The sequence below is a fragment of the Bubalus bubalis genome, chromosome 5, assembly GCF_019923935.1.
Source record: "Bubalus bubalis isolate 160015118507 breed Murrah chromosome 5, NDDB_SH_1, whole genome shotgun sequence".
NCBI lineage: Eukaryota > Metazoa > Chordata > Mammalia > Artiodactyla > Bovidae > Bubalus > Bubalus bubalis.
In genome coordinates this window covers 1,327,843-1,349,423 of record NC_059161.1, presented here as the reverse complement: position 1 = coordinate 1,349,423, position 21,581 = coordinate 1,327,843, and the positions used below count along the sequence as shown (strand labels likewise).

At 61.5% G+C, this 21,581-nt stretch overlaps 1 protein-coding gene across 2 annotated transcripts; it reads right to left on the bottom strand.

Annotated features, from left to right (window-relative positions):
• Positions 1-4,024: 4,024 nt before the first annotated feature.
• TMEM9 (transmembrane protein 9) lies at positions 4,025-16,505 on the bottom strand. 2 transcript variants are annotated; one of them, XM_006078447.4, is made up of 6 exons: positions 16,369-16,505; positions 15,843-15,946; positions 14,741-14,832; positions 11,014-11,122; positions 9,757-9,888; positions 4,025-4,843 (listed from the first exon to the last, which is right to left on the bottom strand). In XM_006078447.4, exons 2-6 carry the CDS (start codon positions 15,906-15,908, stop codon positions 4,700-4,702), a joined length of 543 nt encoding a protein of 180 aa, XP_006078509.1. In that variant the 5' UTR covers positions 15,909-15,946; positions 16,369-16,505; the 3' UTR covers positions 4,025-4,699. The 2 variants fall into 2 exon arrangements, with proteins under 2 accessions (XP_006078509.1, XP_006078507.1); XM_006078445.4 differs by lacking the exon at positions 16,369-16,505 and adding an exon at positions 16,128-16,335.
• Positions 16,506-21,581: the final 5,076 nt, after the last annotated feature.

Here is a 21,581-nt window from a genome sequence, read left to right as displayed (position 1 = left end):
CTTCCGGAATTTCTGAGCACCTGGTACTCCCCTTACACGTGCCCACCTGCCCCCTTTCACACACCCTTCACATTGACATTCACAAAGTCATGCAGTTTGTGCTGACGACGTTTTGACTTAATTTATTAACATGACCATATAACCGTTAGACTCCCGGGCACGACCTGGAGTTGCCTTGCACGAGCAGCGGCACTCGGGGAACCAGGGGCTGGCTCCGGGTCCTCCCGTCTGTCTGGAGGGTGCGTCTGCGCCGGTCACACGCAAGGGGCGGCGGGCCGGGCCGGGGTCCTGACGCCTGGGGGAGCCTCACCCAAGGTGCCGCCCGGATGCAGGAGTCCCTCGGGTCAGCCCGCCTGCAGACACTCACTCCACACCCGGGGGGAGGGCTGCAGCGCCCCCGCCCCCCGGGAAGTTCAGAGCGCCCACAGGTGGGCCAGCAACGGGCCAGGGTCTCTGGAGCCCTAGGCCCCGATCTCTTGGCGAGGACGGCCCTCTGGCAGGCACAGGCCCTGCCTGGCTGGGTGGGGGGGCATGCTGTCTTAGGGACGCCGTGAGTGCAGGGTGGTTCCAGGCATCTTACACACACAGTATTCCTTACACAGCCATGTAGAGAGAGGCAGAGCTGGGGTCTGCACCCACTTCTAACGCCCTGCCCACGTTGCTAGATGGAGGCCTGGCCTTCTGGGGGTTTTCATCCTTGCCCCTCATCTGATGAGGCTGCAGGCTGCTGGATACTATGGAGGAGACGGGCTCAGACGTGAGGGATTGGAAGGGCTGAGCGGGGTCAGGAAGCCAGGTCCATCCTGCTTCCAGGCCGGCTCCGCCCGCCCACCCTGCCAGCTCCCTGGCCCGCGGGAGTTGCCTGGCACTGGAGAAAAGGCCCTCAGGGATGGGCAGAGAAGCCAGATCCCGGCATCCCTCTCTGCGCACTCTTCAGCCCCCCAGACAGGGCAGTGGCCCTCAGGAGCCTGGGGAAGGAGCTAGCTCCTACCAGCACCGCCTGCTTGGGCACAGGGCCATCTGGGCACCTACAGCGGCACCCCCACCATGGGTCCACCATGAGCCCATGTCTGGGGGCCATCAACACCCCTCCCAGGGTCTCAGGGGCCCCACCAGCAACTCCCACCAATCCACCTGGGGTTAAAGGCCAGAGAGGTAGGCAGACAAGGGCCTCAGTGAAGAATTCAGGCCCCAGGAAGGCTCCCTGAAGGCCTATCGGGGAACTGGGATCCCACGGGCTGCGAAGTGTAGCGGGTTTCCGACCTGAGCATCTCAGCCAGTGGGAGCGCCACCCGCCCAGACGAAGGGACTAAAGAGCATCCCGTTTCTGGGAGAGGATGAATTTACTTTTCGGATGTGCCAACTTTGACAGTCTCTGTGGTCCCCGAAGGGAGGGTCCAGCTGAAAGCCAGGCAGATGGTCTGGCCCTGGGGGTCTAGTCTGGGCTAGAGATGGGCATTCTAGAATTCAGACCACAAAACCACAGGCGAGAACAGTGTCAGGGAGAGAACTCAGACGTTAAACTGTAGATGGAGCTGAGCAGCCTGAGCAGGACCACCCGGAAAACTGCAGTATTGGCGAGAAAGACCCCTCACAGAGTAGTGGGGGGCCAGAGCGCTGAGCCGGGGACGTGCCGGGTCCCGCAGGGACGGTCACCAGCACACTGGCCTGCAGAGGGCTCGGGTCGGGAGTGAGTGGGGATGGGGAGGGGACCCCCTGGAGTCAGAGGTGAGCATGGAGCCCGCGGATGGGTCTTTCAGGCAGGAGACGTGTGCGTGTTGATAGTCTGGAAGGGACGGGAAGCAGGACTAGTGTAGAGGTGATGGAAGTCCCAGGGAGAGGGGACAGCTGGGCTGGCTTTGAACAGGAGGGACATGCCATCTCCAGGATCAAAGCAAAGGAGTCAAGAAGCAGGAAGGAGACTTTGCAGGTGGGGGTAGCAGTCGGGGAGGATTTGCCGGGGCGGGGAGAGGGGGCAAGAAGCAGGAAGGTGGCCCAGGATTAATGCCAAGGGCTAAGAGCACCCTGGAGGGCTGGGAGACGCGGTGCGGACCGTGAACCTGAGGGCCCTGCTCAGTCTTGTGAGAAGCACTGCGCTGCCCGGGGCCACAGGCCAGGCTGAACACCCACAGTGGGGGCTTCAGGGTAAGAATGGATGCAAGGAAGCAAGAGAACCAAGGTGCTGGGGCTGACCTGGGTGAGGAGCGGAGGTAGGGGCCCCGGAGCGGGCTGGGCCCGCCCCCTCCCGTATGGGATGACTGACCAGTAGTACTGGCTAAGAATCTGCCTTAGAAGGGACAGGCCACCCTCTCCAGTGTTCAAGGGCTTCCCTGGTGGCTCAGAAGGTTAAGAATCCACCTGCAATGCAGGAGACCTGGGTTTGGTCCCTAGGTCGGGAAGATCCCCTGGATAAGGGCATGGCAACTCACTCCAGTATTCTGGCTTGGAGAATCTCATGGACAGAGGGGCCTGGCTGACTACAGTCCATGGGGTCACAAAGAGTCGGACACGACTGAGCGCTCGCGCGCACACACACACACACACACACACACACACACACACACGAGGCTCGGTCCCCAGGGCCAAACCCAACCCGTCTGTCTACCCCAAGTGGCAACAACTGCTCGCAGGTCAGTGTGGCTGCGGGTCTGATGGGACACAAACAGGATTTCTGCACACAACCCCAGAACTCATCTCAGACGAACTGAAGAGTTCCACCTGGCGTCTGCAGGCTGGCTGCGGGGACCCTGCTCTGGGGTCACGCACAGGCCACCGAGGCGCATCGGGGAGGGCGTCTGACAGCAGTTTGCGTGTTTAGTCTAAGTGCGTGGAGGGGCTGGGCTGCTGGCCGAATCCTCAGGGGAAGTGAAGAGGCACTCCTAAACATTTACGTATTTTTTCACGTATCGGGCTTCCTGACAGTCAACAGTGGCTGCCTGCCACAGACCAAACCTGTAAGACCATCAAAGGCAGGTCAGAGCGCTTGCAGGACTCCACCGAGACTCAGGGACACACGGGACCCAGGCGCCCCCACGGTGGGTTACAGGGTATCTGGGAATCTGAGACGCCAGTTTCTGGACAGGTTATTCTTGATAAGCTGACCCATCCGTCTGCCAACCTGTGGAAAGTGTCCCCGTCGTGGAAGAATTCTCAGGCTCACTGAGGCCCGCAAAGCAGCACGTGACCTGGCCGACGCCAAGCATGTGCCAGGCCAACTGAGGACAAGGCCCTCTGCCGGCCACCTGTGGGCGCATGCCTCCCACTCACCCACCACGAGCCTCCTGCTGGCCCAGGATCCTGGTCAAACCCGCCCCTCTGAACATCCCTCACTGGCTTCCAGTGCCAGCCTCATCGACAGGTCACCCCACCCCCACCCCCCGGTACCTGCACTTGGCTCTGAACTTGGGCAAATCGCTGCCAACGGGAATGCCCACCTCACCAAGACCCCGGCTCAGGGCTCCACACCAGGCTCAACACGCTGACCCAGGCAGACACCTCACCGAGACCCCGGCTCAGGGCTCTACACCAGGCTCAACATGCTGACCCAGGCAGACCCCACGGGGGGGAATTCAAACAGATCCCATGGGCCTCCAGGTCCTGTTTCTGCTGGACATGCCCCTCATGGCACGTCCCAGACACACGGTGGTGCCTCAGCCCTGGGGGCGCTGGCAGCCTCCCCTGCAGGCCCCGCTCCCGAGCACCAGCTGGTTTTCACTTGGGGACACGTGGTGGACAGAGGAGTCTGGGGTGCTGCAGCCCACAGGGTCACAGTGACTTAGCGACTGAACGACGAACAGTGGCTTCTCAGCGAGCACCGAGAACGGCATCTGTAAGGTGCTGACATCAGATGCTGTTCACTCAGGAGACTTAGGAACGAAACGCAAACTCGGGAGAGTGCCCGGGCCAACCCACCCCTGCTCCTTGAGGGGACAAAGCCTACGAGGAGCAGCCACCCCTGCTTCGGGCCCCTCCTGGGTTTGCCTGCAAAACACTGAGCTCTCAGAATCTCTTGAAATCCACAAAGTGAGAAAAAAAAAGACAATTTAATGATGGCGAGTAACCGAAGGCCAGCGGTCTCCATGCACAGGGACGCTGAAACTCAGGGACAAGTGGCGATCTGAGGACCGGGGCCCAGGGGCTAGGGGCTACCGCGTGGCCTCGGGGTCCTGTGGTCCCACCAGTGGCTCAGCAACTGCAGCCTGCGGGGCAGGGACGGGGTTGGGAGGGGGCAGCCTGGCTTCCTGAGGTGGGAGCGGGGGCCGGGGCAGAGTGAGCAGCCCTGCACTCTGCCCACCCTCGTCAATGCAAGAAGAGTACGGGGGGAGAAGCCGGAACACAACCAGGGACCCTGAGGACCTGAGGGCTGAGCACCCAGCCCTCCCGGCAGGGCCGTCCCGAGGGCTGGGGGATCCAGTCAGGAGGCAGCTGCCGACGACCCAGCCCCCAGGGTCTGGAGCCGGGAGGGTGGTGCGTGGGCTGGGGTGGGGAGGGCCCTGGCTGGCTGTGGTCCCCTCCCTTCCACCCTGAGACCACCTGAGCGGGGAAGCAGCGCCCTTCCCGGATCACCCAGCTGAGCATGACATTTCAAAAGATGGAGAGAATGAAAGCTGCCCGGGGCTTTAAAGGGGGAGACCTGGAGGGGGGCACAGAGCTGGGAGAGTGGCCGGGTTCCATCCAGCCCCGGAGGCTGGGGCCGCGTCTAACTGAGCATCTTGTGCCGGTCGAAGACGGTCTTTCGCTGCTCCTGAACCTGCAGCTTCCACCGCTGCTGCGCGCCCTCCACGCGCTCCAGGACCGTGTTCGCCCGGGGCCCGAAGGCGGCGGCGGCTGCAGAGCGAGCATCCTGTCGTGGGAAGGAGAGCAGGGCTTTCAAACGCCTGACACGGAAGGGGTGCGAGGAGAGCGGCCCGCAAGTCCGGCCTCTCCGAGGGCCCTGCCAGCATGGGTCAACGGCTGCGGGGTGCGCGAGGGCTCCAGGAACCAGGGCTCGGGCCAGGCCCAGCTGCACCCCAAGCATCCCTGACCCTTGAGGGGAGCACAGAGACTCAGCCTCAGGCCCTCCTGGTCAGCACAGGCTCAATCAGCCTGTCGAGTGAGGAAACACACACACGTGGCCCCGTGGCTGGGACCAGGCTGCAGGATACCCTGGCTGTGCTGGCCAGAGACAGCAGGCAGACCCCCGGGACTGCTCTGCGGGGGCCGGGACCCCAGCCCACTCCCGGAAGGAGAGTGTCCGGCAGAGGCGGCGTGCAGGGCCCGCCCTGCGTGCCCTCCGGAGCCCCTCCGCCCACCCCAGCCCACCCCCACCCCCGCCCTCACGCTGTGGCTGTTGTCAAAAGCAGCGTGGTCCCCTAATTACCACCTCTCTGCCTCTGAGGCTCCAGGGCCTGCGCATTTCCTGCAGGACCCGAGCTGATCTTTGGGGGAATTAGAGCCGAGGGCCAGGCCCACAGCCCGGGGGATTTCCTCCCCAGCTCTGCCTGCCTCTCATCCCCTGCCACACATCTCTTAAGGGATTAGCACACCTCTCCAAGCCCAGAGCCGCCCAGTAAATGCAACTCTGCTGCTAATGCCCCAAGCTGGCACGGCTTCTGTCACCACGCAGCTGCCAGGCAGGGGGCGGGGGTGGAGAGTGGGGGTGAGGGGATAGCAGGCCGAGCACCAGCAGGAGGGGTGAGGCTGGCGGGCCAGCCCCAGGGGAGCCGGAGATGGGCACTGCCCCCCGAGCCCGCGGCCCTGGACCCTGAGGAAGGCGCTCGGCCTGGCTAGGTGAGGACCGGGGCCACAGGGCTGAGTGGGTGGCGTCTCAGGACCCCTGGGTTCTGGGCCTGGGCCCCGAGGGGTACGCTCTCCACCCCCAGCCACTCAGCAGCTGCGTGTCCCTAACAAGCGACCTTACCTCCCCCAGCTCCAGCTTAATAAAGCCCGTCTTCTTCAACTCGACTAAACCGTCGGCAGGAATCACACGCACAGGGCGATCCAGCACGGACGCGTGTGCGCATGCGCACACACACACACAGCCTCACAACCCTAACCGGCGTCGGGTACGGCGGTTACACACCGGCCCCCGGAGCTGCAGCCCGCAGGAGCTCGGTGTTCCTGCTCCCGGCAGTCCAGGGTGGGAGCATGGCCGTGGACTCAAACCCGCCTCTGCACCTGGGCTCTGACGGGGAGCACAGTGCCGAGCACCACCGTCCTCCGACCCCACTGCCCGCCGTGGACGGCGCTGCAGGACGTCTTCTCAGGGACAACGAGCATGGTGGTTAGTGGCACCTGGCAGACTGCAAGTGCTCAATTCACAGCAAGAACTGTCAGCGTGAGGCCCACTCTGGGAGCCCCCAGGCAGGGGCCGGGGACAGCCACCTTTCAGGTCCCTTCCTTCCGGGCTCAGGACCAGGCTCTGTGTGGACGTACAGATGAGGGGCTGCTGAAGGCCACCATGAGAGGCGGTGGGCCCCCCAGGACCGAGCCACACCACCTCCGGGGGCCCAGGGACCCTCACCCTGCTCGCCCGCCCATCCCCGCGTCCCTTCTGGGAGCCGGGGCAGGCCGTCCTCAAGCCAGGTGCTCCCCTGTCCCGTCCTTGGGGGGCAGAGGGAGCCAAGAGAGGGGCATTAAGCCAGCACATCCCCGCAAGACCGCGGTTTCTCCTTCACGTTAAGTCTTGATAAACAGCTCCTCAGCGGGAGAGCTGCAGCTGAGCGGCTCCGCACTTCCGTTGCTAACAGTCCAATTAGTGGGAATTAGAGACACCACACCTGTCCTAGAGACGCCCAGAGCAGGACAGATGGACGGGTGCTACCATGTCAGAGCTGGGCGTCTGAGCACTGAGGACAGGAGGGGAGCCCCGCTGACCAGGAGGAAAGTGGGCGGCAGGACGGGCATCCCGGGTGCCCGATGCACCGTGGCACGTCACCTGCACCGTCCCCAGGCTCGGAGACCGACCCGTCCGCGGCTCTGGAGGCCAAGCACCTGCTGCCCAAGGTCATAGCAGACTTGAACCCGTGTGTCCTGAGCCCTGCACTCAAGCCCTCGGGCTGGCCTCCTTGGCCCCGGGTCTCTGGCCTCGCTGTGCTCGGTGACCACCCGCAGCCAGGCCTCCCCTCCAGCAGTCAGGGTGCTGCTTCGTGTTGGGGCCCCACCACCCAACACGGTGGGTTGGGTCTCCTTCTCAAGGCTGCATAGACGCCAATGAAGTCGCACACACAGCACTGCAGCAACTACGCTGGGACGGGAGCTCAGACTTGTAGAACAGACCGGGTTAAACCCGGGACGGCCTATGCAGAGCAGGCTCCACCCGTGACCACAACCCCAGCACTGCATCCCCAGCGGCCAGGCCGTGAGGTGCTGACAGCCGTTCCAGGGGTGCCCACTGGCCCTGCCCTGGCCACGCCGGGCTCAGCGGGCCAGCACCCTGCCTGTCTCGGGCTCCCCTCCGCCCAGCAGAGCGCTGCTCAGAGGCCGGGGTCCCCAGCTGTCAGCACGGTCATGTCCTCCACAAGCCCCTCTCCCTCCCCCGTGCGGGCTGCGATCTCAGGGGGCCCTCAGAGCTCAGGCCCATGCTGCGAAGTGCAGAAACCCTCCCTCCTGTCTTCAAAGGGGCCCAAACTGCACATGTGACGTGGCCCTGTTTGCCATCCCTGCCCAGCAAACAGGATGGCTTCCTCCTTTCAAAGGGCGTCTGAGCCCAGGGATTACTGCCGATGCCGCTGGAATCCCAGGGAGGCAGCGCCCCGCGCCGGGCCCACCGAGGCTCGCCGGCGCCTTCAAAGGCAGCGAGGCTTTCATCTCCTGCAGGCAGCGGGCAAGGCCTCCCCTTCCTGCTCATCCTTGAGCCCCAGGGCAGGAGCTCCCGGCTACAGGAATGGGGCACCCAACCAAGGGGCACCCATCCTGGGATGTGATGGACCCGCCCATCTCACCTTTGACCTCTGACTCCCAGAGTGGGGGCAGGTAGCCTTCGCCCCAAGGTCACTGAGTTGCCCAGACCTAGGGCTTTTCTTCCTCTTGGGATGAAGGCTGGCTCCCAGCGTCAGGGGGACCCCATCCTTGCAAGGGGCGTGCTCTTCAGACCCCAGTCACCCAGACACAGCCTGAGCCTGGCAGGCCCTCCTCCCTGAGCCTATGTGCAAGGCACAGCGGGCAACACCCCCGTACCCACTCACTCAGCCCCAGCACCCTCAGCACTTGAGCACCCCGCCCCGGAGCCCCACTGCCAGGAAGCCCTCGCCCACTGACACCCAGAGAAAAGGAGGTCCCCACCTCCTGCCTGTCAGGAGCCCCCCAGGCACCCAGCCCCCCCATGCCCATCTCCTAACATCCATCCTGCAACCCCACTGGGCTCAGCTTGAGGTCTGTGCGCCCACACGAGCACCTGCAGCACCCGGGCCCAGCGGGAGGAAGAGAAAGGGAACAGGAGGGCCGGGGCACCAGGACAGGGCACACAGAGCCGCGCAGGCCGCCCGCCCCTGGGGCCCTGCAGCCCCGAGGCACGCATTCCGGGAGGCAGCGGGGTGTGTAATCATCGCCCATCTCTCAGCCGCTCCCCGGCCAGGACTGCAATTACTGCCTCCCCCTAATCGCCCGGTGCTCAGCCGCGGGCTCCTCCCCAGCAGAGCTGCTATTACCGCACATTAATCACCAGGTAGGTGCTCAAGGCTTCCTCCTGGACGTGGACCACCCAACTGCCAGCTCCGCCACCTCCCGGCCCGGCTCCACCTTGCTAAGCACGTGTCAGCAGGAGGCTGGGGGCGCGCACCCTGGAGGGGCCAGGAGGCCCAAGGACCCGCCAGGGCCCCACCCGGCCGGGAGCCTCACCCTGAGGTCCCAGCCCTGGACCTTCTGGGTGGGGACCTGCCCTTCCCTGCTCCGGGCACACACTGCATGGGACGCTCTCAAGAGGGCCAGGCCGGTGGGGGGGCAGCCTAAGCCTGGTGCCCTGAGTGACCACTCACCCCCTCACCGGGGCCCCACCGCCCCGGCTCACCCCGTCTCTGCAAGAGGAGGCTCTCCGACCTGGCACTAACCTCCCGGCTCTGGTCCTTCTGCCCTGGTTTTATGTAAACCAGGCTGAGGCCGAGCTCCGTGCAACACCCTGGAGGAAGGCTCTCACGCATCTTCTTCAGCCTGGGCTTGCTTGTCTTTCACGCTAAACAACTTTCCCAGGACTCAGTGAGACCCTCTACCACCAGATGACCCTGGTACAGCTCCCTGGGGATGCATGGCCCAGTACCCCCCGCCCCTGCCCCATGAACGCAGGAGCGTCTCCTGAAGCAGCGGGCAGCCCGACCCCAGGGCCTGAGGCGTCCTGAGCTCCGCCCCCTGCAGGCGCTGGGGCTCCTCCCTCAAAGGTGTGGCTGTGCAGGCCCGAGGGGCGTGCCCCAGGGGCATGGGCCAGGAGCCCCCGGCATCGTCAGCGCCCTGCGCCTGGCGTGCCCTGCCCTCACGCCCACAAAGAGCTGCCAGGCCTCCTCTGTCCCCCTGGGCTCTGCTGACTCTCCGGGCGCCCGCTCCAGGCCCATGGTCAGCCGGACGCTAGGCCTGAGGGCCCACGTGTCGGCGAGCTCACTGCCCCTCTGCCAGTGCACTGAGGCTGCCTGACGCCAGGTCAGTGGAGCTCAGGGCGGCCCTGCTGCGCCTGGGACGGCAAAGGGCAGCCCTCCCTGAGGAAACACTGCAGAAGGGAGAATGCTGAGTGGAGAAGAGTGAACGGGGCCCGGGAGGCTGCGGGGGCAGGGGGGCCGGCAGAGCCCGTACCTCACTCTCCTCCTCATTGTGCAGCCGCTCTGTGTAGGCGTCCGGCTTCCGGATCAGAGGGTCCACCAGCATCAGGAAGGCCATGTAGAGCAGGAGGGCACCCACCACCGACAGGTAGATGACGATAATGATCTGTGTACGGAAGAGACCCAGCTGCCCCGTGGACTGTGGGCAGTGTGGCCTCCACTGGTGCCTGCAGACGGGCCAGGAGACCTCGGATGTGGAGAGACGGCGCTCCCCGCCTTCACTGACCACGCCCTTGATGGAGGGGACCCCACGAGAACCGCCGGTCCTCTGGCAGCACCAAGGTGACAGACGATGAGGGCTCAGCAGTGCTGCCCAATTCTTGAGGGTTCTTTCCTGACACGATTATTTCCAGACCCTTCACAGCACACACAGAAATACGCTTCAAGGCTGGCTGGGCCAGGAGACGCTTATGCTGGAAACCAGCAAGCACAGCCTGGCTCACCACGGTAGGGGTGGAGAGGGAGGAGACAGCCTGCCTGGAGCAGAGGCAGGGGCCAGGGACCAGGCCTCTCCCAGCCTCCCACCAGCTCTGCTGAGTTCACCCAGTGATCCACGGGAACTGGGTTCAGGGGCATCAAAGGGGGCGTCTGGGACCCGTCCTGCCAGGCCTGCAGCTTTGGTGTTGCTCTGGAAGGTTAACCAGGCTGGGGGCTCCGGAGGGCAAATACCTCCCCTCCCAGTATGGCGCATGGTGCCTGGGGCACAACCGGAACCCTGAAACTGTCCGCTGAACAAATGGCAGGAGGGAAGGGGAAAAGGGAAAAGTAGGGGGAGGGGTCTCCAGCCCCTCTCCCGGGTCCCCCCTGCAACTACGATGGTGTCAGAGGGGAGAGCGGCTCCGAAACGGGGTGAGGATCCAGAAGGAAGCGAGAAGCTGGGAGGTCGGGGCACAGCCGTGGAGGGGCAGGGGCCTGCGCTGGTGGGCGGGGCCGCGCGGTGGGCGGGGCCGCGCGGTGGGCGGGGCCGCGCGGTGGGCGGGGCCGCGCGGTGGGCGGGGCCGCGCGGTGGGCGGGGCCGCGCGGTGGGCGGGGCCGCGCGGTGGGCGGGGCCGCGCGGTGGGCGGGGCCGCGCGGTGGGCGGGGCCGCGCGGTGGGCGGGGCCGCGCGGTGGGCGGGGCCGCGCGGTGGGCGGGGCCGCGCGGTGGGCGGGGCCGCGCGGTGGGCGGGGCCGCGCGGTGGGCGGGGCCGCGCGGTGGGCGGGGCCGCGCGGTGGGCGGGGCAGGCCGGGCACCTTGATGGTGGTGGTGCTCCGCTCCTCGTACTTGCACTCGCACAGCAGGCAGTAGGCCTCCACGTCGTGGCCGGGCACCGGCATGGGCTCCACCACGTGCAGGCAGTTGCTGCAACAGACAGAGGACTGTGGGGGGCCAGGCGCAGGCTGGGAGGGAGTGTTCCCCAGGGAGGGCAGGGTCTTGGATGGGTTGGGGGCGCAGAACCCCTTTCCCAACCCACAGCCTCAGGGCCCTTGCCCTCTGTGACTCACCGGGTGAGGGTCCCACTGGCATAAACTCCACCGCCCCCACCTCCAGTCCCGAGGGTCCAAGATCTGTCCCTGCCGCAGACAGTGCCTCCACGAGCCCCTCCTCTGGCCAGGTCAGACCAGGAGCCTCAACTGACCCATGAATTCACCAAACTGCACACCAGTGACTTGGACTCCTTCCAGGTCTCTGAACCCCACTTCTCTACCCCCTCCCACTGCTGTCTCAGCCCGGGGCCCTGCCGACCCTGACCATGCCCCGGGCCTGACCCTTCCGGGGAGCTGCAGGGGTAGTGCCAGATGACCCTCTAGGCCCTTCCAGCTCTGACCTGAATCCTTGAAATCAATCAGCCTGTCCTGAGCTGCCCAGGGCCCCTTAGGCTGGGGCTGGGTTTCTGGCACAGGCACCAACAGTGTGGGATGGCATGTCCTCCATTGCCTCTGTCCCCTCAAAAGTCCAGTATGTGGTGTGATTTTACGTAAACCCCTGATGACTCCAGTTCTCACGCTGGGCATGTGGCTCCCTACTCTAACTCAACGCAGCGCCGAGGGAGGGCCCGACAGACGGACAGGGTAAGGCCCGCTCCCGGCACTGGGTCATCACCCCTGGGACCCCTCATCTCAGGGGCCAGCCTCCCGAGGCCCGGATTCCTCCCTGGGTCTGGGAGGTCACTCTGGCAGGTCAGTAGGATTTATGGGTTCTCCACAAGGGATGTGTTCTCCCCCAGAGAATTGGTGAAACCGTGACATGTCCCTTTAGGGGGAACAGTTACAACACCTTAGGGGAGAGGGTCACAGAGGGGCAAGCTGGCTGAAGGCTCTGTTTCCTGCAGCTGATGTGCGTAACTCCTCTGGGGCTCGGAGTCCTCACAGACTGAGCAGGCTGAACTATGCTCCCTGGGGCACCCTGGGCCCTCCTGCTGGAGGCTGGAGGGAGGGCAGTCCTGACTGCTTCACAGCGTTTCCAAAACAGACTTGTTTGAAAAAAGGTTCTCTTTTTAGAAATATGCAAGACTTGCCCTAGCCAGCTTCTCAGGTGATTTGCTTCTCCGGGACTGCCCTACCCTCAGGGCAAAGGTTTCGGGGTCTCTGCCGCTCGCAGGGACGGGAACCCCCACAAGATGGCAGAGCGCCGGCAACACAGGAACAGACCTGCACAGCGCAGACGCCCAGGTTTCACCTGCTCAACCGGGGGAGTGCACAGGCGCCCCCTGAGGCGGAGGGGCCCGTGGGAGGCCTGAGGACACGGCTGGGCTCCTCTGGCCCCGGCACCAGGGTCGAGGATCCCAGGGCCAGGCCCAGCTCCTCCTGAAGGGACTCCAGGCAGCCTGCGATGCCTCCCCCCGTGACAGCCCACGGCCAGGGTCAAGGGGTCCCAGAACCCTGGGGTCAATGTCCCAGCATGTTTCCACCCACCAGCCTTCATGGAACTGGAGCCCCTAACACTGACTCCTCAGGAAGATGAACCGCAGCCCGAGAGGTCCAGGTAGGACCCTGTCCTCCAGGGGAATTTACGTTTTCAAGCCTTACTCTCGCCCCAGGGCCTGAGGGGTGTAGCCTTATTACCTGGTGTCAGACTGGGACAGTCTATCCATTTATTCCTGATGTCATTTGAATGAAAACCACAAGATACAAAGGGACTTCCCTGGTGGCTCAGACAAAGAAGAATCTGCCTACAATGCAAGGTACTCGGGTTTGATCCCTGGGTTGGGAAGATTCCCTGGGGAAGGAAATGACGACTCACTCCAGTATTCTTGCCCGGAGAATCCCAAGCACAGAAGAGCCTAGTGGGCTACCGCCCACGGGGTCACAGAGTTGGACAAGACTTAGTGACGTAGCAGCGATGACAGCGCACAGGAAGCAGCGACTCTGCCTGGGCTGTCAGGAGGCTGGCCCGCTACACTGGCACTGCCCACTCGCCTCTGCTCTTTGCTCTTAACAAACACTCCTGTCTACAAGACTCTGTGTCTGGACATTCTTCTCTAACTGCCACAATATACATTACTATCAGCCAAAATTTATCCAGCACTCACCACGTGCCAGGAACTGCTCTAAGCGCTATACTTGACACGCACCGCACAGGCATGCGTACACCCACACACACACTCTTCTTTAATACTCAAAATACTGCCACCACTTTACAGATGAGGAAACGGAATAAACCGGGGATTAAGTAACCAGTTTCCCAATGAACAAGGGGCAGAGCTATGTTTGAAGGAGGGCAGGCTGGATCTAGGGTCTGCATCTGACCAGAATGGTTCTCAGAAGATCACACACTCTGAGGACTCAGGACGGGCGGGATGGTCACACCCCACGTGCTCTCTGGGCCACGGCTGCATCACAGCTGCTGTGCCCCACCCCCCGCAGTCACTGAATCCAAGTCTTTTGGGGGGGGGGGAATCAACTGTCCAGCGTGGTGACTACAGTTAACAACACTGTATTATATACACAGGAGAGCTGCTAAGAGAGTAGATCCTAAACCATCTACCACCCCCCAGCCCCGGACAGTAACGCTGCGAGGCAACGGAGGTGTTATCTAACCTCACTCCACAATGCGTGTGCATCAAGTCCCCATCCATCGAAACCTTACACATCGTTGTGTGTCTGATTTATCTCAGTAAAGCTGGGAACGACAAGAAGAACCCAAAAATCTCTAGGGAGGGGGTGCTGGTACTCTTCATTCTCTCAAAGCCCCCTGGGGGTCCTGGGCCGCCCCCCATGTGAGCGTACCCCATCCCATGCCCCTGTGCTCAGAGCCCTCAGGATGAGGCGCCCCAGCTCCCGACACAGCCTGGATGAGGCCCCTCACAGCACACTGAAATCTGGTCCCGCGGCGCTCGCCTCACCAGCCCAGTCCTGACGCCGCACACGGAGCACCCCAGAGCACACCACCACCCCCTGCCCTTTCAGATACCTGTGCCCCCAAGGCCTCGCCTTTCAACTACAGTTCCTTAAACCACTCTTGCCAGGACAGCATGTTGAAACTTCCCTTCAACAAGCAGGCCTCCTTCCTCTGAATGAATGCTTATTTATTTCCCTCTTTTTTGAAGTGAGGCATCCAGAAGTGGATTCAAGACTCCAGGAGCAGGATGGACATGCTCTCTGAGCCTCAGTCTCTGCAGTTGTGGTGGGAGCACTGCTTCACAAGGCGGTTATGACACCGGCACCGAAGAACACAGCTAACAGAGGTCGAGAAAACTCCCACCGTATGTGACCCTAAAACCTATCTCTCCCAACGTGTTACCATTCTGCAGGCGCGAACAAACAACCAAATCAAAGCAAGACCCAGTCCTCGGACCAGGAACCCCTCAGCTAGAATTAAAGACATCTGGATCTTATTTCCAATCAAATGTGTGACCAGGGACAAAATATTCTTTTGTAAGGCTCTCCATGGAAATGGGGGAGTGAGCTTATCCTCTGGGGGTCCACAAGGCCCAGTCGGCACCCACAACCTCAAGGGCCAGCCTGGGCAACGCCTTACCAGTCCTTCTGTGACACATTCTGGTTGTAAATGTGCCCGCTGATGTTCCTATACGGCGGACAGATGCATTTACAACGGATATCTTCAGAACTCTGTAAGAGAATTCGCAGGTCAGGTGGGCAGGGCCGCTGGCTTCAAGTTCTAGCAAGACTCTCAACCTTCAGTTCCCTCTTCCATAAAGTGACCGCAGACATGCTCCTGACCTTCTCCCAGGCCCAAGTTCAGCAGGAGGGACATCTGGAGGAAGGCTGCTACACCACAGGGTCCTCAAGAAACTGTCTGGGGCTGCAAAGGATACTTACGGCTCGGCTTCGGGGAGGGGCAAGCAAGGTGGCAGCCCTTTGCCCTGGGCCTCACACCTGTGTGTACCGGGGTCCAGCAGGCTTAGTGGCCGGCCTCTTCTCCCCACCCCCCTCCAACTTCTTAGGTAAGGATCAGGGAAGGGGAAGGCTGGGGTGGACCCCAGGAAGCGGACGTGTCCGTGGAAACACTAGCAAACCCTCTGGAAGTTCTCCCACTCTGGAACAGGTCAGAGACAACAACACAGAATTTTCATTCCAGTTAGGAATTGCCCAGAGGAACTGGAAGCAAACCACAGACTCAAGATTAAAAGCCTCAGTGATTTTCACAATCTCAAATTCCAGAGACCTACTCAAACCCAGCTCTGGGCCATTACCCCTAAGAATGAAAGTGATCTCCAATCCCTGCTCAGAGGTGGGGCTTCTCCACCCAGAAACCTGCCTCTGCACAAACCTCACACTCCTTACATTGCACCCCTCCTTAGGCGACTGGAAGCTCCCTGTACAGCGGTGATAATGGCACCAGCCCAAAGGCATCCAAGAGCAAAGGAAGGTACGGAGACCCTAGACAGCTGGCCCAAACACAGGACCCTGGCTGGAACTCCACCTTGCGCGTTTCAGATCCAGACGTGGGCCTCGCAGACCATCCCTCCCCAGGGGCCTGCGGCCTAGGCCCGAGAGAGCACGCCCCTGCCCCGTCACGGCCCGCAGGGCACCGAGGGGCCAGGTTGGGGCAGTAGCCCCTCCGCCCTCCTCCCGGACGCCGGGGCGCAGGCAAGATTGGCTGTGCATGGGCGCCGCACCTTGTTGGCTTGGGCTGGGGGAACCAGCAGACTTCCGACCACGGCCACCACACACAGGAGCTTCATGCTTCTCGGGCCTTCACGGGGCCGGCAAGATCCCCCACCTGGAAAAGAAATACGTAGGCGGGGAAGGGGCGGATGAACACACGGCACCCTCGGCCCCGGAGTAAACTGGCCTGCTCCGGCAGGGAAGAGGGCGGGGGCTGGGCCCGGGGTCCTAGGCCTGCCAAGCCCGGCCGCTCAGGCGCTTCCCTCTCGCCCGGGCCTCGATCTCCCACTGCCTACCGGGCGGGCTCAGCGGCGGGGCCTCCTGGGCGGGAGGGAGGGCCTCGGGTCTCCGGGACGAGGCCGGCGGGCGACCCCTGCCTCGCGTCTCCCCGCCCTCCCCCATCGCCGCCCGCGGCTCCTCCCCCAGGGCGGAGGAGACCCTGGGGCGCTGAGTCTCCGAGCCCCGATCCCACGACCCGGCCGCGGATCCGGGACCCCAGGACCCCCGCGACCCCTCCCCCAACGCGCCCCTGCTAACCTGCAAGCCCCGCCGCGGCGGCACAAGACCCGGCTGGCCCCGCCCCCACTCGTCTATTGGCTGCCGGGGCGACCGCTCAACGCTACCTGGCTGTCTCCAAGGCAACAAGGCCCGCCTCCGACAGGGCGCAGAGGCTCCGCGCAAGGGAGAGGGAGGCATTTCTCAACCTGACCAAACAGGAAAAGGGAGCGTCGGCCAAGTGAACGAGCAGCGGGAGGGGACTGGCCTCCTTGCAGCAGCAGAGTTCCACCGCCGAGGTCGCCCCCTTGCAGTATTTAAAAGCCGGGGTTCTGGAGAGGATCTGGGCTGTCCAGTCTTGCCGATTTATAGACAAAGGACATGATAAACAACGACAACAATAAAAGCAGATTCAAGGGCTGTCTCCGCACTGACAATCCGGAAATGTTATTTGAGTCGCATCTTTGCTGCAGAGGCGGCCCACCCCTTCCTTCTCCCATAGGAGGAGGGACCAGGGCGGCGAGGAGGGGCTGGACCCGTGAAGGGTGCCCCCCCGCAGCTCCCAGCCTTGTCCCCTGCCCTGTGCGGGTTCTGGACCCCGCAGGGAGGGGCAGGGTGTGCGGGAGGCGAGGGTGGGAGGTGGACTTCTGGGCCGCTGAGGGGGAGGGTTGAGCTCGGTCCAGCAGCAAAGGAAAGAGAGGACTTCTCCCAGTCTGGGACGCCGACCCCGGTGTAGACGTCCTTTGTGGCTTTGGCCCTGCTCTGCCACTAAGTAGTGGTATGAACCTGGAAGACACTCCCCGCCTCAACTTCCTTGTCTGTGAAATGCTTTGGTTGGATGCAAAGACCCTTTCAGTCCCTATTCTCGGATTCCGGAGTCGAGGGGCGGGGGTGCTTAATGTGGCCTGCGTGGGGGCCAGCTGGGTCCAGGCGGCCTGAGGTCGTCCGCCCCAGCCTTCTGCGGGCACTGTGGACAGGGTGGGCGCTTCCTGTGGGAGTCGTTGGGCTTGTGCTGGTTCCTCCTGCTGATCGGTGTCCCTCCCTGTATCCTCAGCACCTGCAGGGTCCCTGTGTCCGGGATTGGGTAGAATTTTAAGTCCTCCCAGCAGGAGGACCGGAGGAGGCACCCAATCCTAGTTCTTCCCTTCCTAGTTACCGGAATTTGAGTGTTTGGCTTAACCTTTAGGGAGCCTCTGTTTCCACATCCATTAAATGTGCATAAAGTGACCTACTTTCACAGTATAATGAGTCTACCTGTGCAAAGCACTTGGAACAGTGGGGGCTCTCTCAATGGAGACCTCAGCTCATTCTGGAGGTCAGAGTGGCTGCTTTGGGGAGGAGGCTGGGGCAGAGAGAGAATGCCTGTCATATGGGGGCAGGAGGGACCGTTTAGGCCCTGGAAAAACACCTTGTCTACACCCATGACTCAGAAGCACAAGGACCACCAAGACTCGTTACTGGCTTTGAAGTTGGGGGAGATGAGTCCACCTTGTGGGCCTAAGTCCTGAGCCTGTGAGTCTGCACTAATCCCAGTTAGCATCAGACACCCAGCGGGCATTGAGGAGTTGCTTGCTTTGTGGAAACCCACACATCTGGTAACAGAAGTGTTGATTTAAACGCCTAAGTACAGTAAGGGATACAGGAGTGTCTTCCCCATTTTCACATCCCTTTACACTCTTCAAAATTATTGAGGACCCCAAAAACCTTTGTGTATATGGTCATATCTATCAATATTTATAGCATTAAAATTACAACAAATTTCACAAGTCTTTGTCTTAAAGTGACAGTAACAGGGCTTCTCTGGTCCAGGGGCTGTGAGTCTGCCTGCCAATCCAGGAGACACGGGCTCCTGGTCCCTGGTCCAGGAAGATTTCACATACTGTGGAGCAGCTCAGCCCATGCACCGCAGCTACTGAGCCTGAGCTCTGGAGCCTGCACGCCACACCTGCTGAACCTACGCCGCAGCTGCTGAGGCCATGAGCTGCAGCCTCCGAAGCCTGTGCACCTAGAGCCCGTGCACGTCCGCAGAGTGCAGCCCCGGCTGCAGCTGGAGAAGCCTGCACGCGGCAACCGAGATCCAGCGCAGCCAAAAGTAATAAAATCAATAAACAGCTTTCTAAAACTTACATTTTCCAAAAGGAAAAAAGTCAAGTGAGACGAGTGGCATTGTTTGACCCTTTTTGGTAAACCTCCTCCGCGTCTGGTTCAGTGGGAGACGGCTGGGTTCACACATGTGCTTCTGCTGTCAGCCCCTTGTGAGGTCACATGTCACTCGCCCTCTGGGAAAGAGCGCAGTGCGCTTGCAGCGCAATGAGGGTGAGCAAGGCAAATCCCCTCTTAGAATTGCTAGGAAAACAGTTTGATCTCCCCAGGAGAGCCTTGGGAATGCCCTGGGCCCTCAGATCACACTGACTCCTAACGTGCTGTGGACTTTCTGGCAATCCCCTATGATAGTGTTTTTCAAAATACGTTCCCAGGAATAATATCATGAGATGTTACTGTGGGGGGTGGAGAAACGTGGTTTCTATGAATAAATTAGTTTGGGAAGCCTTGCAGGCTCAGTCACTTCAGTCGTCTCCAACTCCACAACCCTGTGGACTATAACCCGCCCGGCTCCTCTGTCCATGGGTTTTCCCAGCAAGAATACTGGAGTGGGTGGCCATTTTCTCCTCCAGGGGATCTTCTCGACCCAGGGATTGGACCCGAGTCTCTTACATCTTCTGAGTCTCTTGGGTCTCCTGCTTTGGCAAGGGGCTTCTTTACCACTGGTGCCACCTGGGAGGCCCCTTGGGAAGCTCCTTGGGAAACCTTAGTTTAAAGCAAATTGCACAAATGGATTTTACTGCAGTGTTTTTTAGAATGCTTCAGTGTGATAAGACACATTATGACTCCCTTTAAAAATACATACAATTGTGTATAATATTTCCCCAACATTTTGGTAATAAATTTTTTTTTTTTTTTTTTTTTGAGAAGCATCTTTAAAGACTCATGTACCAAGGAACATACTTTGGGAAATGCTGCTCCAGTAACTCCTGGGTGCTTTTCCCAAGTATCAGCAGATCGGACTCTACCATTTGGAATCCATTTTTTTGTAAATTAAATTCTACATGCACACTTTTTGGTTCTTTAAATGCAGAGACATTTTTGATAGTCATTTCTAGGACTCAGAGAACCTTGGGTTCCTAAAATTTTGGCCTCTGGATAAGCTACATTTTCCTGCCAATGAAATAGAAAGAATATCAGCAATTCTATTCGTAGTGATGTTTATATATATACATATCTGATGACTCAATGAATGATAATGACCATTTCTCAGGCGTCTGCTACACACCAGGAACCTTTTTAAAAGACCCGATAATCAAGGCTGTGCGCTGTTGGTGGAGGAATGGATGCAGAGATCAATGAAACAGAACAGAAGACCCAGGAATAGGTCCATGCACATATATGTGACCGATTTTTGACAAAAGTGTAAAAGCAGTGGAGGAAAGATAAACTCCTCAACCAACAGTGTCAGGGTGGGTGGGCCTCCAGAGACAGAACAGTGAACCTGGGCTGAAGTAATCAGCGCACGGGGAAGCGCAGACAAGTGGGGGTGGGCCGCCTCTCCTGGGGAGGGGAAGCGACAGCCAGGGCCCCCGCGCACGCACGCCACCCTCCTCTCTCATCTCAGGGTGACACCTTGGTGCTGAGAGAACAAGTATGTGACACACCTCATCAGGAATCTCCCGAGCCGGCTCTAGCTTATCTTTAGAAGTGCAAACGCACCCCCTGGACACTTCGGTTTCCACCAGCAGCACATGTGACACGTCCTCACCCCCGGGGGGGGCGGGGGCTGGGGGTGCCAAAGCGCTGAGCACACGGCTCCCCTGGGGCACAGGGGAGTGGGTGGACGCGCCATCCACAGAGGTGTCGGGTGCCTGCCGAGCGTCCAGCACTGCGCTAGGCACCGAGACTCTAAGCCGGTGCAAAAATGGAAAGGTTACATGCTTGCCCCTTCAGACGCAAAGGGCAAGTGCCGCGCCCGGGGCTGGACGGGCTGGCCGGCCCCGGAGGACGCCCTTCTGGCCTGGGCCCCCGCTACCCTCGCGTGGCCCCCGCGCCACCCATGGGCCACTTCACACCTCGACGGTCCGATCTCCACCCTCCACCTGCAAGGCCCTGCTCACGACCAGACAGCTGGGGTCCCCCGGGGAGGTGGTGCCCCCAGAATGAGGACAGTTCTGTCCCGGGCCAGCAGCTGTCACCCGAGAAAGACCGAGGGCCCCTACCAGGCCACAAGGCTTGTTGTGCCCAGACCGGCGCAGCTCAGATTCCAAGCAGTGGTAATTAACCCCTCAAAAATGTGACAGGTCCCTGGGCCTGCCCTGTAGCCGCTGCCCAGCCCTGGGCCTTCCTGGCTGGGCCCCAGGCCTGGGTCTGGCAGACGAGGGGGAGAAAAGGGGGTGGGGGGAGGTCTCCTCCCTTTCCTAGAGCCACGGGGTGGCTGGCGTGGTTCAGTGGGGGTCCTGGCTCCAGCGCCAGCTCCCGGCCCACCCAAGAGGGCAGCTGGAAGCAGAGACGTGGGGCAGGAAGCAGCAGGGCACTGCGGGGGCGCTGGCCGAGGGCTCCGGCGCCAGCCTGACTTTCTGAGCCCTGAGGTCACCGCTCCAGCGGGTCCGCGGAGACACTCATCCACCGCTTTTAACCGTCATCACTCCTCCCTATGTACCTCTCATAGCTGGAGGGATCGGGGCAGGGGTGGGGTCGGTTCAGCGCGAGGGCCACCATGGGACTGAGCCTCAGGGGTGGCGGCTGCTCCCGCTCCAGACTGCAGCCTCTCTCTGGACTCAGTTTTCCCACCTGTTCAATGGGTGAAAGCAAGCCCGTTGCATCTCAGTGCCTTGTAAGAATGAGAGACCCCACTGAGCCTGGAAAGTTAAAGCCCGTCTGTCCCGAGTAGAGAGGCATCCTCTGTGGGGGACCCTCACACCCCTCTGGCTTGCTGGCTGCTTTCCCTTTGCAAAGTCTGTATTGACCTGAAGGACACCCAGCTACCTGCTTGTTCAGGGGAGGGGAGGAGGTGGGGGTGCTCTCCTGGGTGAGGGCTTCTGATCTGAAGGCCTTATCTCAGGGATGCTGAGGGAGGGAGACGCTGTAAAGGTCCCGGTGAGGAGGAGTCTCCTGTGACACACCAGGACGCTGAGGCCAGGCAGGGCATGTGACCTGCCCGAGGGACATTCCAGGGTCGCTCTGGAATGTCCTCCCTGACCAGCCTG